The sequence below is a fragment of the Chiroxiphia lanceolata genome, chromosome Z (genome assembly GCF_009829145.1).
Source record: "Chiroxiphia lanceolata isolate bChiLan1 chromosome Z, bChiLan1.pri, whole genome shotgun sequence".
Taxonomy (NCBI): Eukaryota; Metazoa; Chordata; class Aves; order Passeriformes; family Pipridae; genus Chiroxiphia; species Chiroxiphia lanceolata.
The window spans coordinates 46,498,410-46,513,849 of record NC_045671.1 but is presented as its reverse complement, the minus strand read 5'-3'; the positions used below and the strand labels follow the sequence as shown (position 1 = coordinate 46,513,849).

Sequence of the window (15,440 nt, the reverse complement as noted above, 5' to 3'; positions counted from 1 at the left end):
GTGTTTTACTAGAATTTTAATCATGCTTTAAAAAGTAATATTACAATGAGCTTGGGAAAATTTTATCAATTTTCCAAGACTGCAAATAAGTTAATAACATAGACATAAAATATGTATATACATATATGATTGTTACACAGTATTCAATATTTCAGTGCAAAAAGTATCTTGATATTTCAGGAAAAACTAAAGCATTACATTAAATGATGAAACCACTACAGCGAAAATTGTAAAGCATCACCTGTATTTACATGGTGTGAGTAAAACCAATGGTTTCATTCACACGCATCTCACATTCTGAAAGAATTCTGGGAGAGTAATTAACATTGTGTGTATTTGTGAAAATAATTTCTGTTTCCAAAAGTGGAGGGATTTTGTGCAACTTTTGTTTCCAGACATTTACAAGTACCACAAATGGTGGTTTTTAATTTGAATGCAGCTGGGTTACTTTTCTAAACTATACCATCAGTGGATCTTAAAATCCTGCAAACAGAGAGCTGTTGTTCAGTCAAAGCACCTAAAAAAATTAATGATTTGTTTTTCCAGTAGCCCTTTTAGGATGATACTGAACAACATATATGAATCTTTATATGACCATATGACTTGCTGTAACAGAAGTTAATTTGATGCAATTTTCTATTTAATACCACTATTCTTGCAACATTTGCTGAAAAAGACTAATTGTGACAGGCAACAGGCCTGAAGAATGAAGAAGATTGAAACGGAATCGTGATAAAATAATTTGCTGAAATTAAATCGAAGATCCAGTGACAATTTTTAGCTATAAACTCATTATTTGAATCATCATATTAGGACCTAGAGATGGTAAAAAGGTATCCATGCACTTAAAAAAACAAAACCAAAATGAAATGAAACAAAAAATTCCAAACCAAAACAAGCAAACAAACCAAACCCAAAAATCCCAACCAAAAGTCTATACATTATGTTATTTACACAAAGGGAATTAAACAGAAATTCAGAACAAACTTAGAGAACTTGAAAGCTAAATTCTGTGATCATTAGATGTGTAAACACTCAATTCTGAATTGAAGCCAGTAAAAACTGAATAAACAATATTAATGTGTTACTAAGACTGTAAATGAAAGGACCACAGACTAAGGTAAGATCTAGAAAAGAAAAAAACCCTGACACCTGTTCTTACTTCTATCCTGCCATTTTCCATTTTGGCACCCAATACAAAAAATGCTTCATGGAGGTTTTTTTAACAAGTCCATCATTCGCTTGCAGACACTTATAATGCAAAATTATAGAAAGCTATTTTATGAAAAAAAAAAAGGAAAAATAAAACCAGAAATAAAACCAACTTAAAATCTACATAATTCTTTAACTTCTAAAAGGTGTACATTTTATATTACTATGCATTACAGTACAGTTTTGTACATTCATTGTATTGAGGTATTTGAAGTACAACTGTTTAAAGAATAAATATTAACCCCCAATTTCTATCTTTTCTGATTGGTGTGTTAGGAAAAAGTGGCTACAACAGTGAAAATTTGGACGTCAACTTCTGTATAGTTTTTTATAAAAACTATAGTTCTCACATCGCTTCACCTTACTTATTTCTTAAAACTAATCGGTATTCCAATTCATAGATATATGACTATATCACCATTTCAATCAGAGCTAATCATGGCACATCTTTGTAAATTTCATTCAGCAAGTATTTGACAGTATTGACGAGCTACACGTATTACACAGGAAAACAATTAATCAAAACAAGGTTACAAGCAAAAATAAAAATATATGTGCTACTGAAAATTCTCCTGAAATGCTTATTTTAAAATTTGACTTTAAGATTTTAAGTGTTTACACACATTCTTAACAGCCTTCAATACTGTGGTTATATTTTTTCATAACAAGACAATGCTTTAATTAGAAAATGAAATCTGTCAAGGACAGCAATGTTTATTGCAGCATTTATACAGTAACCAGAATAAACAAACACATTTTTTTAGAAGAGAATAACACAAGAAACTCCTCATAGTAGGAATCTTTTCTTTTTTTTTTTGCTGAGAGTACATGTTTAAGACAATTGTTTATCATTACAGATAAGGAGATATGTAAGTACAATATTACTAGAAAACCCAGTTTTTAGCTGTTTTTCAATTATCTTCTTTTAAATTCTGAATGCTAAGTTTAAAAACAAAACCAAACCAACAAAGTTTACAGTATTCTAAAATAGAACAGATTTTTGCGGTTTAATGATTAATTGAGGGCTGAAGATAACCTGAAATTTCTGAGCTACTGTTGCCATTATGTAAAATCAGGAATGTCCATTACAGTCAGCTCCAGGATACAACAAACATTGTAAGCTCTGTTGCAACTGTCAGCAACAAAGAGACAGAAACAGGCAGGGGCACAGTCCAAATGGAAACCACTGAGCACAACTATCTTATGCGGAATGTATTTTCCTTTTTTTCTGGTTGCCCAGGAGAGTTCAGTATCATTTAAAATTCCAGACACCACCTCCTAGTCCAGAAGACAATTAACAGATGAAAGCTTGTACACGCACTTTTCATTTTTGCCCCGTTGAAATGCTAAACGATGACACAAATTTTCTAAGCCAAATTCTGCTGGCTAATAGTTAATCGATATTTCCAAAAGTAGTAATGGGACTACAGTTTGCAATACAGTTTAGAAAAACACTTTCTTTAAAGTCTAAATGATCAACTATATTTCCATACTATTAAAGTTTTAAACGTTAGAAGCCAGAAACTGAATTTACCTGTGTTTATATAAGAGTCTAAATGACTACAGATTCACACAATCTATAAAAACTATTTTTAGTTGTGTCATACATCAGTAAACATAAAATCATAGTCTTAATAAACTATTAATGATCATAATTTTTATCCAAAATTATTTAATGCTTTTAGTTTTTCTGCAGCTTTTAAAATGCAAGTATAACAAAACATGCTTGAGGAAAGGCATTCTCTCATCACAGCCTACATTTGTCAAAATTTACAGGATCACTTTAAAAGAAGTCAGCACCACTGCATACAGATGTGTTTTATAAGAAGCCACTGTAAAATATCAGCCAAAAGAAATACACAGATTGTAAAAAATAGAGCTATAGGATTCTGAGGGTAAGACCTTCTGCTTTTAATTAATTTTTTCTGAGTATGTAAGTATTTTCTGTATCTGAAGACTGAATGAATATTTGAATGCCATCTGACAGGCGTTGCTCAGTAGCATTTTATACACTTTTAAGCCTAACAAGCATATTATTGTGCCTTGTTGGTAGATACTTTCCAAGATTAGCATGGAAAAGCAACTTATGCAATAGAACGATACCTAGACTTCACGATTTGATTCTAGTAAGGAGACAAATACTTCAACCAGTGAGTATCTTCTCAGTGACAGTAATCAAAACCATTCAAAATTAGGTTTCTTAGATCCTAGGTCAATTAATGTATAATTTATAAACATACTGAAGGTATGTCTGAGTTAATATATTTTTTATTATATACCAAACATATACTTAACTGAGGACCATAAAAGGTTGTTTGTCCGTTAGTATTTTGCAAATCAAAGCTCTTCTTCCAATCCAGTATGGCCGGGTTTATTTTTTTTTTACCTTTTGTATCAACTCATGCTTGATTTTCCAGCTTTAAATAAACTGTGTGACTTCAGTAGCATCGAAAAGGACTTTCAAGGAGCTTAGCAAGATGCCTTGGCAGAACTGCATAACTCCTAATAAAGTTTAGTTAATAGTAATCTGGAGCAGGAAAGAAACAGAGAAGGGGAGAACAATTCATAGATAATCCGCTGTATGCATCTCTGAGTTTGAAATTCAGTCTATAAATTAATTCCCGTTGTTCAATTACAGGTGGACACAAAAATAAGCCTTTGAGTTCTGTTCTACTCCGCACTGGGTAGGATCCACAAGCAGCAAATTGATTAAATCTTTCCTGGACCCAGGTTTTTTAGATGCTGCATCCAGCCTCAGGTTTTGACTCATAAAGTTTAGCAGGACTAACCCTTGGTAAAGTCTGACTGAAAAATAGTGTGGTTTCAACTAAAAAAAACACTACTGCCTGATAAGTTACTCCTGAAGCAAACGAATTATAGTAACTCAGATTTAGAAACTTACCTAGATGTAACTCTTATCTGGACTATTCTCTAAATAGGAAGCAGTTACTCATTCAACACCTTTAGCATGCCTACACATATTCAAAAATTTGTTAGCACGCACCCAGAAAACACATCATATGATGTTCACAGTTCTCTTTGCTACATACACACCACATTATATTTATATGTGTGCATTTGCATAAAAAAATGAAAAAGCAAAGCAAAACATAAACTTCAAAATAAATTATTTTTGAAGGAAAAATAACTAAAGATAAATAAAATTAAAAACAGTCCAAAACTTTAATTCCACTAATCTCCTATAACAGTTTTTGTGTGAAGCCAGATGTATCAGGAATGGCTTGTTATTTTGCTGATTTCTATAGAATGTTCATTTAAAAGTACATTAGTTCATCCTACAGAAACAGAATTAAAATATTAATCATTAATGACTTGTAATTTCTATTTGTGAAAACTCTTTTCCTAAAGGTGAACAAAAATTTTACTATATGTGGAATTTAAACAGCTTCCCAAGTAGGTTAATATTTCATTGCAGCTTGCCTTCCTTCTAAGTGCAGGAAACTTAAGAAGGAACTGGCAGTGTCATTCCTCCAGAAGACACTTTTTATTAGGAGAACTTTTCACTTATTATTCATACGTTTCATTGAAGATGAAGGCCTTTATTAATGACAGGCTGGCAGGTCTTGGTAAATCCAGCATGTTATTAGGTAACATAATTTCTTTTTTTAAAAGGAAACAAGTACTACTGTACAGAACTAAACAGATCCAGGAAAGCAAAGGCGGCTCTTTGCCTGTGTAAAACTGAACAGTTCAACATAGATGGGATTTTCATTAGAAATAATGACTGATCATATGAATGGCAACAACTGCCTATAAAAATGTTTTAAAGCAATTGAGAAAAAAGTATGAAAATTTGAAACACAAAGTACTAAGTGCTGGTAAATTAGTTTTATTTTAACACTATCCTCTAGAAACAGGGTATAGAGTCCGGTTTATTCTCGCTCTTTCTCTCAAACTACGGAAAGTGTTGCAGGGGAGGAGGTGGGGGAGGAGAGATGACAATACACAAAGAAAACAATCACTGCTTTTGGAAGCAATGTTTTCAATTGAGCTGTATGAGAGCAGACTACAGACCACAATCTGAATTGACTGCAACTTGGCAAAGTCGTTACAATGCACAACATTTGCAATTGCTCTTAACTCTCCCACTACCACAGGCTCACAACCATCTGCTAAATGCCACAGGCTAGGCAAATTAAGATTTTATTAGATGAAATCTGAAGGGGAAGGGAAGCAAAGACAAGAAATAAAACAGAGTAGGAAGAAGTAACTGGTACTGGAGAGAAATGGCAAGAATGAGAGCAGAAACTAAATTTTTCTTGCTCTTCACTATAAGCAATAACATCAATGATGTTGATACCAATATATCTCACATTCTTTAAGGACCTTCTTTAGGACCTCCTTGATATTTTCCAGAATCAGGGGATAATGGTCTGTCCAAACATGCCATGACAAACTGAAAAATCAGGAGCAAGCAAGGAGCTGCTATCCTGAAGCTCACTTACTCTACCTCCATTCATCTCAACAATCAAAACATAAACTATTGCTAACATAAAGTGTTAGTATGACAGTCACACAATGGATGAGGTTGGAGGTCATCTAATTCAACCTCCTGCTCAAGCACCTAGAACCCTTGTCTCTAAGGAGAAAGACTCCACAGGAAAGACTCCACAGGCTCTCTGGGCAACCAGAGTTTGGTCATCCTCACAGTGAAAAAGCATTTCCTGATGTTCAGAGAAAACCTCCTGTGTTTCAGTGCGTGCCTCTGGTCCTGTTACGGGGCACCACGGGAAAGAGCCTGACTCTGTCATCTTTGCACCCTCACTTCATGTGTTTACATACACGGACAAGGTCTCACCAAACCTTCTGTTCTCCAGGCTGAACAGCCCCAGCTCTGTCAGCCTGTCCTCACAGCTGCTCAAGTCCCTTCATCTTATTTATGGTTCTTTCCAAGGCTCTATCCAGTATGTCCATGTCTTGCTTGTACTGAGGAGCCCAAAAATGGACACAGCAATGCTGGCGTGGCAGAATGGCAGAGAACACACTATAGATTATAAAAGTTCTTGCAGTGAAAAATTCAGGCTTTATATAATGAGCAGGCAGGATGTTCCTGTCTTCTGTGTGTCTGTAGAACTGTGAGGCCTGGAACAGTCTGCCCTTCTGAAGGTTACCTGAACAAGGTACCTGAGCTCCTTCAGGTACATGGAGGTGGGAGTGTCTTCCTTACTCCACGAGACTAAAAACTAGACACATGGACTGAGAGAAATCTCAGACCACTTCATCATGGCTCTGAAAAACAGTATATCACAAGCACTGGGTATGAATAGAAGTCAATAAGACTTCAAACATAAGACAAAATTTAGCATTTTTAAACACTTTTATTTTGTGTTGCTCACCTGTTTTTCATTTACTATACCCTACAGGCATCACCACTTCAAGTTACTGCTTATTTCCCTCATTACATTACTACTGCCACTTTCAAAACTACCTAATTATTCATTCTGCCAGTTAAACTTCCGTTTCAGCACCATCTTACTCTTCAAGCTGACTACAACTCCTCAAAGGTACATTAAATTTCTATATCCTTTACACGTCAGTACTTACTGATTAATCTTGAATTGTCAACACAAAAAATAACTACATTTAACATCATGAAAAATTCAGCATATACCAGCCTTCTTTGGTTTTAACAAAAGAAGAAGGTGAGGATTACTCAGTTAACCTGATCAGAATTGAAGACATACAGCATGCAGCATCTGACACATTTCCTGTTTACATGATGGCATGATCCCACCAGTAATATGAGCCTTATGCTCACCCCCACAGAAAAACCCCAAACCAAAACACCAAAAAAACCAGAAGAAACAAAAACCCAAAGCAACCAAATACACACAACCCCCCCCAAAACAAACCCACAAAACAAACAAACAAAAAACCCAAACACTAAACAATTGCAAAATTGTTTAATTTTGAGCTTATAACCCATGCAGCAAGAAACAGCCTAAAGCAAATTTAGAACATGGTTATGTTCCTTTCAAATGGTATTTATAATGGATATACTGACAGACTCTAAACAATACAGTCAGGGCAGTAAATCACTAAGACAGCCATTCTTCTTTCTCTTACTTTTCAGGTACTATGTCTATTCTGACTGCATGGTGAATTATAGGTTGCAACCTCAAAATGCAATGGTAATTGCAATAAAAACTGTATCTTCTTTTCTGAGTTTTAGTATGTCAGATTTTTTTATTTTTCTCTACTACTTTAAATTATAACACTGCAAATATTTTTGTAAAGAAATGATATATACACAAAACCTTTCAGTTTTCATGATGCACTAAGGAATCAGATTTATAACACACTGTCATTTCTGTGTCTTCAGAGAACATTGCACTTCCTTAATTTCTGTAAGGAATGTCATACAGAAAATCATCAAGCCATATTTTGTGTCAAATCTGCCATTTTTAATTATTAGTAACCAAATCTAAGAAGTTTCTCCTTTGGTTTAACAAGTGCATACCTATCTTCCTGAATTTCTTTTTATGCCACAACTCATAAAATTGTTTAGGCTGATGCTAGTCCCCTGCACTAAATTAACAACTAATCACAAGAGATATTTATCATCTAGAGTTTTTTACATGAGAATTGTCAGACTTAATCAACCTCCTCATATTTTCACTATTTACAGAGCTTCATTTATCATACACTTCAGCACTGTGACAACAGTGGACTAGTTTACCCATTTTTCAAGTATGTAAAGAAAGATAAAAGCATAGCAAATCATGACAAGAGTTTGAAAGTTTTACTCTCTCTGATAACATCCATTTCCACCAGAATATGATTCCTAAAAAACTGTTTATCCAGTCTTAGAGATAAGTAGAATTAGCAGGCTAAAACCTCAATAAATGGAAAGTTACACTTAATTATATAAAATGCATTCTGATTTTTACCACTGGTTAAAGTCTGCAGGCAGCATGAGCACGATCTGTTCTAATCAAACATTTGTAAAAATTAATTTATTTGATAACAATGCTGAAGAAATTGTTCCCAGAAGCCTTTATAATGTGGGTTCAGGGCACATAACTAGAAGCTGAAAGGAATAGAGAGGACTGCTAACTCTGATAAGGTTAGTGATTTGGGGATAACTGCTGAGATAGTTTTGAATCATATCCCATTTTTTTTCCAGACACTTGAAGTCTGGACTGACAAGTAACAAAAAAGAATCACAGAAATCATGACCTGTAGAGGATCCATGCTTGGAACAATCTGTTCTTTATGAACTGTATCCCATCTCATTAGAGCAGTTCTTAAAGAACTGCAGGCCATGGAAAAGACGTATACTGGAGCAGTTTGTGAAGGAGAGTAGCCTGTGGAAAGGTGTAGTGAGACAACTTTGCATGGCTGCCAGGCGTCCACCAACCCACTTCTCAGTCACCCTCCTGAGTAGGACAGGGGAAGAAAATAAGATGAAAAAGGCTTGTGGTCAAAATAAGGATTAAGTCACTCAGCAGTCACAATCATGTGTAAAACAGATTTAATTTAAGAAACTAATCTAATTGCCAATTAGAGCAGGATAATGAGAAATAGGAACAAATTTAACACCACCTCAGCTGCTGCTTTTCGTGGGCAAAGTCTGCCCCCAACTTTTTACTTCTTCCCCATAAAGAGTGCAGGGCATGGGCTATGTGGATTGCAATCAGTTCATAACGCTTTGTTTCTGTTTCTCCTTCCTCCTCATGCTCTTCCCCAGTGTTGGCCTCATCTCACATTAACCCACTACTTTGGACTAATCACAAAAGTTTGGGGTTTTTTCCCTTTTTTTTTCTTTTTTTCATAATCACTTAAAAAATAAGGGAATACAAAACTAGAATTTAAAGTAGATATAGAAAATTGGCGTGCTTAAGTGAGTTCTTTGTCCAACTTCTATGCTTTGTTCTGAACTTGAAAAAAACATGACAGTCAGTCTCAAATCATTTTACAAAACACATCTGCAGGGTGAAGCAAATTTTCTTCTAAATTTAATTAAAAAGTATGACATTCAAAAGAGTAAGTAATTTTAAAAATAAAATTGATTTGTGTTACATTATATAAGTTTTTATGGAGTTCAAGTTTTTAATCTAGCTGACTAAATATCTGATAAATATGCAGAGAACTCAAAGGAGATCATCTTTCAGATAACATTGAACAGATGAAATTAAATTAGAATTAAGAAATGCTAGCATTCACCTAGAATGATTCACAACAAACATCATACAAAATTACAGTTACTTTTCTGGAAGACTCTACTATATCCAAAAGTCCAGATTATACAAAGTTACAGAAGTATCAGTGCTCCTGAAGCACATTCCCACTTCTGTCAGAATTAAGGTGATGAATACTAAGATGCTATATTAGTATTTCTAGTCCCCACAGCTGAAATGGACATTCTTGCTCAAGCAAAAATATAGGCAAGCTGAAAGCTTCACAGTTTTTGTTTTAAATGCAATTTTATTAAAATAATCTTCACATCAAACTTGTAATTTCAGGAAGAGAAAGTTAATTCTGTTATTTTTTGAGAAAACCATCCTAGTATTCACTAACCTTGCATTTTACTAAAAACACGCTGTAGGAACTGAGCTACTATTTTGATGCCCATGTCTGATACCAAAATGTTGGGGCATTCACACACATCAGTACTTCTGGGACTAATTACCTGCTGAGACCATCTTCAGCATTGTATCCTCCACCCACAACATACTCAGGTCACAGCAGATTCTCCCAATGCTGCTTACATGGGTTTACATTAACTCATGGTAGGCAGTCAATACAAAATTTTAAAGACCTCTACTGTAGAGAAGACCATGTTAACAATTTACTCTGCTAACTACCAGTGTAGGAACTCCAATATGCTCTATGTCAACAAGTATGATAACCAATCCTGAGAAACTGATGCTGCATTAGTGACCCTGTAGAATAAAGTACATGGAGACTCTGCAAAGGCAAATTCTCCTTACTCTGCTCCTGTGCAAACAGTTTGGTTTTCAGGCTTATGGTCTGGCTTCCAACCATTACCATGCTTCCACTGAATTTCTTCCATATATTGACTTTCTGACTACCCTCCTTGTGAAATGTCTTTATTTTCAAGTTCCTCTGTCTTGGAGTCGAACCACAATCCTCAGCAACAAATCTTAATTATTACGATATGGATAGACTGTCCCATTACATCACTTACTCCAGTTTATCCACAGTGAGTTTTCATAGAAGCACAAAAGAGGAACAGCAGTTTTCTCAGAAATGGAATAATGAGACCAAATCCAGGTTTTCCATCTGCGCTGAAAGTTTGGGGAAGTGCACAGTGATGTTTCTCTTCCCACACATCACTGATCAGAAGTCTGATGGTGGGAAGTGACACCACTACAAGGTCATTGAGCAACACCGCTCCCTGTTTTACTGTTCCATGGAGATACTGCATATCTGCCTCCACGACACAACCATAGCTTACTCTCAACAACCACCAGATGCTCTGCAAATCTCAGCACCTGCTACCAAAGTCACCTACAATGTGTGCAATAAATTATATTAGAAAATACAACTCTCTCGAGACATTATTATAAGAACATTTGGCACCACCTACAGAGGAAGGACCAAAAAGTTCTTCAATGGTTGGGAAAACATTGTCCTTTGACTGCAAAATCAACTAATAATTTCGTATTGCACATGTTATTTCATCCTGAGTGACTGGCAGTGCCATGGCACCAAAAAAATCTCACTGTAGCTGTAGACAAAGTTCCTTACCTTATCTGCATTATTCCCTGCACCATGATGTTCCTTAGAAGAACCACAGAAAGGGGCTGGCAAACATCCTCTACACAAATATTACACTAGGGGAATGTTTTAGTAAGAAGATGGTTGAATCAAGCAGAAATACTCTAAAGACTTCACAGTCACTGCACAGCTTTTAAATGTCTATTTCTAGGTGAATTATGTAATACAGACATTGAAGTAAATTGCAACTTCAAGCCCACAGTGATGAGATTCACAAAAAAGTTAGATTATCTGCTGTTTGCTCCCTGCTCATTATGGATATAATATATAGCAGATGTTTCTCAAACTATTAAAAAAATCACACACCCCTGAAAACTGCCAGCACATCATACTACATTTCCTGAATCCCCCATGAGACTTATTTCTAGATGTTCTATTTTTATTGCATCAATTGAAATTCAAAAGAACACGGGCAGTGACCATAAAAACAACTTCAAGGTGATAAGGTTACTTAAGGCAAGCTTCAGAGCATATTTTTCACCTCACCATGTACAGAGACCTCAATCCTTTCCAATTGAAAAGACCTGATATATGAAAAGAATTTGGAAGTTTGGCTTTGTTCATATTTGAAAGAAGAAGTAAGACTGTTCTCATAATAACCTTAACCAACATGATAAATAGTAAAAAAAGCTTTTTGAGTGAGCTGTAATACTTACAGAGGAAATCATTATCTTAGATTACTTCAATAGGTCTTTTTCTACTCGTTTAACTGTCAACTTTTAGAAACTTTTATACAAGTTATTACAAGTGACCTCTTTTTCTTTCATTTTAAAACTAATGTCAAGAGTATCTCAACTGAACATACTGAACATATTTTTTGCCTAAGGAAAAAATAAATTATTTTTTACTGCCACACATAAGCTTTTTAGATGTATACTTCCAAAACAAAAAAAGAGCTTTTATCAAAAGAGAAATAACAGTTCTCATTAACTCTTGCATGTGCAAAAGAACCACAGCACCAAAAATCTTAGCAAGTGCCTACTATGTAGAGATCTTACACTCTGAAAGTATCAGTTATTTAAGAAGAAATTTAATGATCACAGCATTAGCTCTAACACCATGTCACAGGCAAGAGAGGGCTGTGACATGGTCACAGTATTGCTTATGGAAAGAATTTTAATGGATTTCTAGACATAATAATAATGAAATCTAAAATAAAGTTTTAAAACTAGTGACTTCTGCTGTAAAACCAACCAATAATCAACTGCCTTTAAGAAACACTTCACAGATGCATCTTTAAGTTATATTGGTATTTTGAAACTTTTTAGTTTTCTTTCACCCTTGGTATTCTGCACAAATAAATGGAGAAAAACAGTTTTCCAAGGCTTAAAAGAAGTCCCATCTAGTCTTACAGAGTGAACAAAAAAGCATCCTATTAAGTTTGGGAAGATCTCCAATACAAGTCCTATGTAGCTGGATCTCACAAGTGAACATGCTTGATAATGGGGGGGGGGGAAGGTGGTGATTTCTATTTTAAATCCAATAGTCAGGAAAAACATTAGACTGCTACTATCCCATATGTATTGGAAGCAATGACAAACAAAAGGTTTCCTCAATAATAAAGATGCAGAATCTCCTCTGACTTGGAGCCACCAAATAGCATCAAATTTAAAAAAAAAAAAAAAGTTTATCCTAAATAATTAATAAATTCATTTTCTTAGTTAAAATTAACTTGTATTTTACCCAAGATAAGCACTTGAACAGTCCTGTGAACTTCTGAAGGATCAGTCATATTCTCAAAGTGAATATGCTCAAAATATTCTGCTGAACTGGTGTTTACTTCAATAGACCCCTGTGATTGCATCATGTTCCCTTTACATAATTTTCAGCAATTCTTAATTGAGCATTCAGGAGGAGCAGAGAAAACTACTTTATTCAGTTAAGACTAGTATCTGGAGTTTCATGCCACTTGTAAAACAGGGAAAAAATCTGAACTGTCAAATTACTGTTTATGCATTATTTTCTAAACTGTTTGCTTTTAGCTAGAAGCTCCTTCAAATAGCCAAACTTTAATTGTTGAAAAAAGGACTGACAAGTACGATCAGAAATAAACATAAAATAGAAAAAGCTAAAGCTAAAGTCAACAATCTAAAAGTCACACACAGAAGCAGGTTATCTGTCATTGCTGGAAAGGCCTTCCTTTTCTTGCTAACCTTCATAATTCTTATATTTAGAATTCATATTCGGATAAAGTTTTACAGTAATATGAACAGAATTAAAATATATACTTATTATTCTAGTAATCCTAGTAAAGTATTTTCAAGAACAGTTTGACAGCAGTTTGGATCATACTTAGCAAATTGCCATATTCAAAACATTAATGCAGACAGGTATATATTTCTAGGTACTTTAATTAAATCCTGAAAACAGCTTGTCTTTTAAATTTGCATTTTTATTATCATTATTTTTTCCAGCTTATCCTGAAATTTTCCACTACATCCTTATTCTACATATGAAAATGGGGCCCTAGTGACAGAATGATCTGAGACAAGGAAATGCTTCAAAATCAGTGACATTACATTAAAGGTCTGACCTAAACTGACAAAACCACAAAAACTGTCTTAAAGGCTAAGAGAGTTTAGGTAAAAGTTTAGTGATACTTCTCATTCAACACACTGCAATTTTAGTACTTATACAACACTAAAGTTTCACCAAAGTCTGAGCTCATCCACACTTCAGTACATCGTCGAAGACTTATGAAAACCTTGAAAGCAATCATGGGAAAGAAGTACAATTGTTAGAATACATTATTCTGGTTTATATGAAACTGTTTTAGAACCTCTCTCTGTTAAAAGTGTCTCTTTCCATTTGTTTGAAGTACCAATTATAATAAACCAATTTGTGCACTCGCAGGTACTGGCTTTGCTCAATGTTCTCATTTTAAAGGAAAATGTTCATTTTTAAAGTTCTCAGTATTTTTCATTTTTCATCTGAACTGTACAACATCTGTGCGCATTTACTTAATGTTAAAATAAATTCGTTGATCAAAAGAGCAGAATACAGCAAGACAGGAGGTATTCTGGTCAAAAGAAAAAGACCAAGGTACTAATCTAGTTATTCTTCCAGTCTCATTCTGGAGCTCTTCGCAAAAAAACCCCAAGACCTTGTGGCTTTTTAAAAACATAGGAATTTCAGTATTTAACTCACAAGCAATTATTTTTATTCATGCAGTCAAACATGTTTCATTGTTTGTGTGCCTATCAATCTGCTTAATCCTAGTCATAATAGCAACTAAACATTTCAATCACACATGGCACAGAGCACATTCTCCTGAAATCTACATGAAAAAGATTAGTGCTGCCATCCAATCACGACTAAACTTTTCTCCACCATAGAAATAAGCAAACACTGTAAACCACATATCTAAACAATTTACCCCAAACAAGTAAGAACAAGCACTAAGAAAACACTGCTTGCTTTAACTGACCTCCTCCAACCCCCAAGCCATCAGGAATTATTCTAAACTAATACAACTGGTCAAATTTGCATTATACTGGTTTTGGATACTATACTGATGTTACCTGTCATTAATGATCCAGTTCAGACACAGATTGAGAGAATTAAGGTTTTTGCATCTTTTTACTATTTCCATCACCGTTTCATTGTCCAGTTCTGTGATATGACGCAGGTCCAAGTTTGACAGATTTCTTAGCTGTGGAGACAAACATGACAGAAAGAAACAACCTGAAATTCATTGTCATAAATAACCATTGTAAAAAACTGCCAAACTTCTGGGAATCAAGCCCAATATGTGCAAGCTAGCCAAGAAAGATATGATTACTATATTTTTCACACAAAGCGAACATATCAGAGGTATTCACAGAATCAAACTTTAGCAACCTTGGAATTCAGGCACTAAGTTACTACATGAAATCCAGAAACTCTTTCTCATGGTCCAATACACCTACAATAAGGGCCTAGGCTTTCCTCTTCTTACATATATGGAGTGTAAGATACCAAGGTAAAATATCAACCCATTTAACTGTAAGAAAAGCAAGATATGGAAGGAAGGGAACAGCATATTTGTGCTTAGATTCAAATGCATGATATCAATGACCCCAGAGTATAAGGCTTTCAAACTAAGTAAATATTACAAACTCCCATGAAAATCCAGTATTTATACTGTAGTCTCACCTGCACAGTTATCAATAATAGGTTGGATATTCTGAACAACAAAGTTGGGAGTGACAGCACAATGTGATTAAGATTTATGCACTGATTAATCTGATTTATTACTACTGCAAATCTTTCTAATGTCCTTCAAAAGGAAACCCTCTTACTACTTTCATGAGCTACGGGTGCAAAGAGGAAAATTTTTACAGATTTCTGCAGTATCAGTTTAGTCATAATAACCTCCAAGTGCTGTTTGCTTTTCAAGCTGTCTGAAATAATCTCTCTTATACTCTGGAAAAATAATTGCATTAAGCAATATTGACAGTTTAATTAAATTTACCTTCCCTGTG

The 15,440-nt window shown here is 34.6% G+C and overlaps 1 protein-coding gene across 3 annotated transcripts in view; it reads right to left on the bottom strand.

Annotated features, from left to right (window-relative positions):
• The window catches only part of FBXL17 (F-box and leucine rich repeat protein 17), a 294,838-nt gene that overhangs the window by 179,561 nt on the left and 99,837 nt on the right, over nt 1-15,440 (bottom strand). For 2 of the 3 annotated variants that reach the window (XM_032675618.1, XM_032675616.1), the window contains exon 6: nt 14,499-14,629. In XM_032675618.1, coding sequence (XP_032531509.1) covers nt 14,499-14,629 — 131 coding nt within the window. Of the gene's footprint in view, nt 1-6,233; nt 6,463-14,498; nt 14,630-15,440 lie in introns of those variants that run through there. The other variant, XM_032675617.1, reaches the window with a different exon arrangement.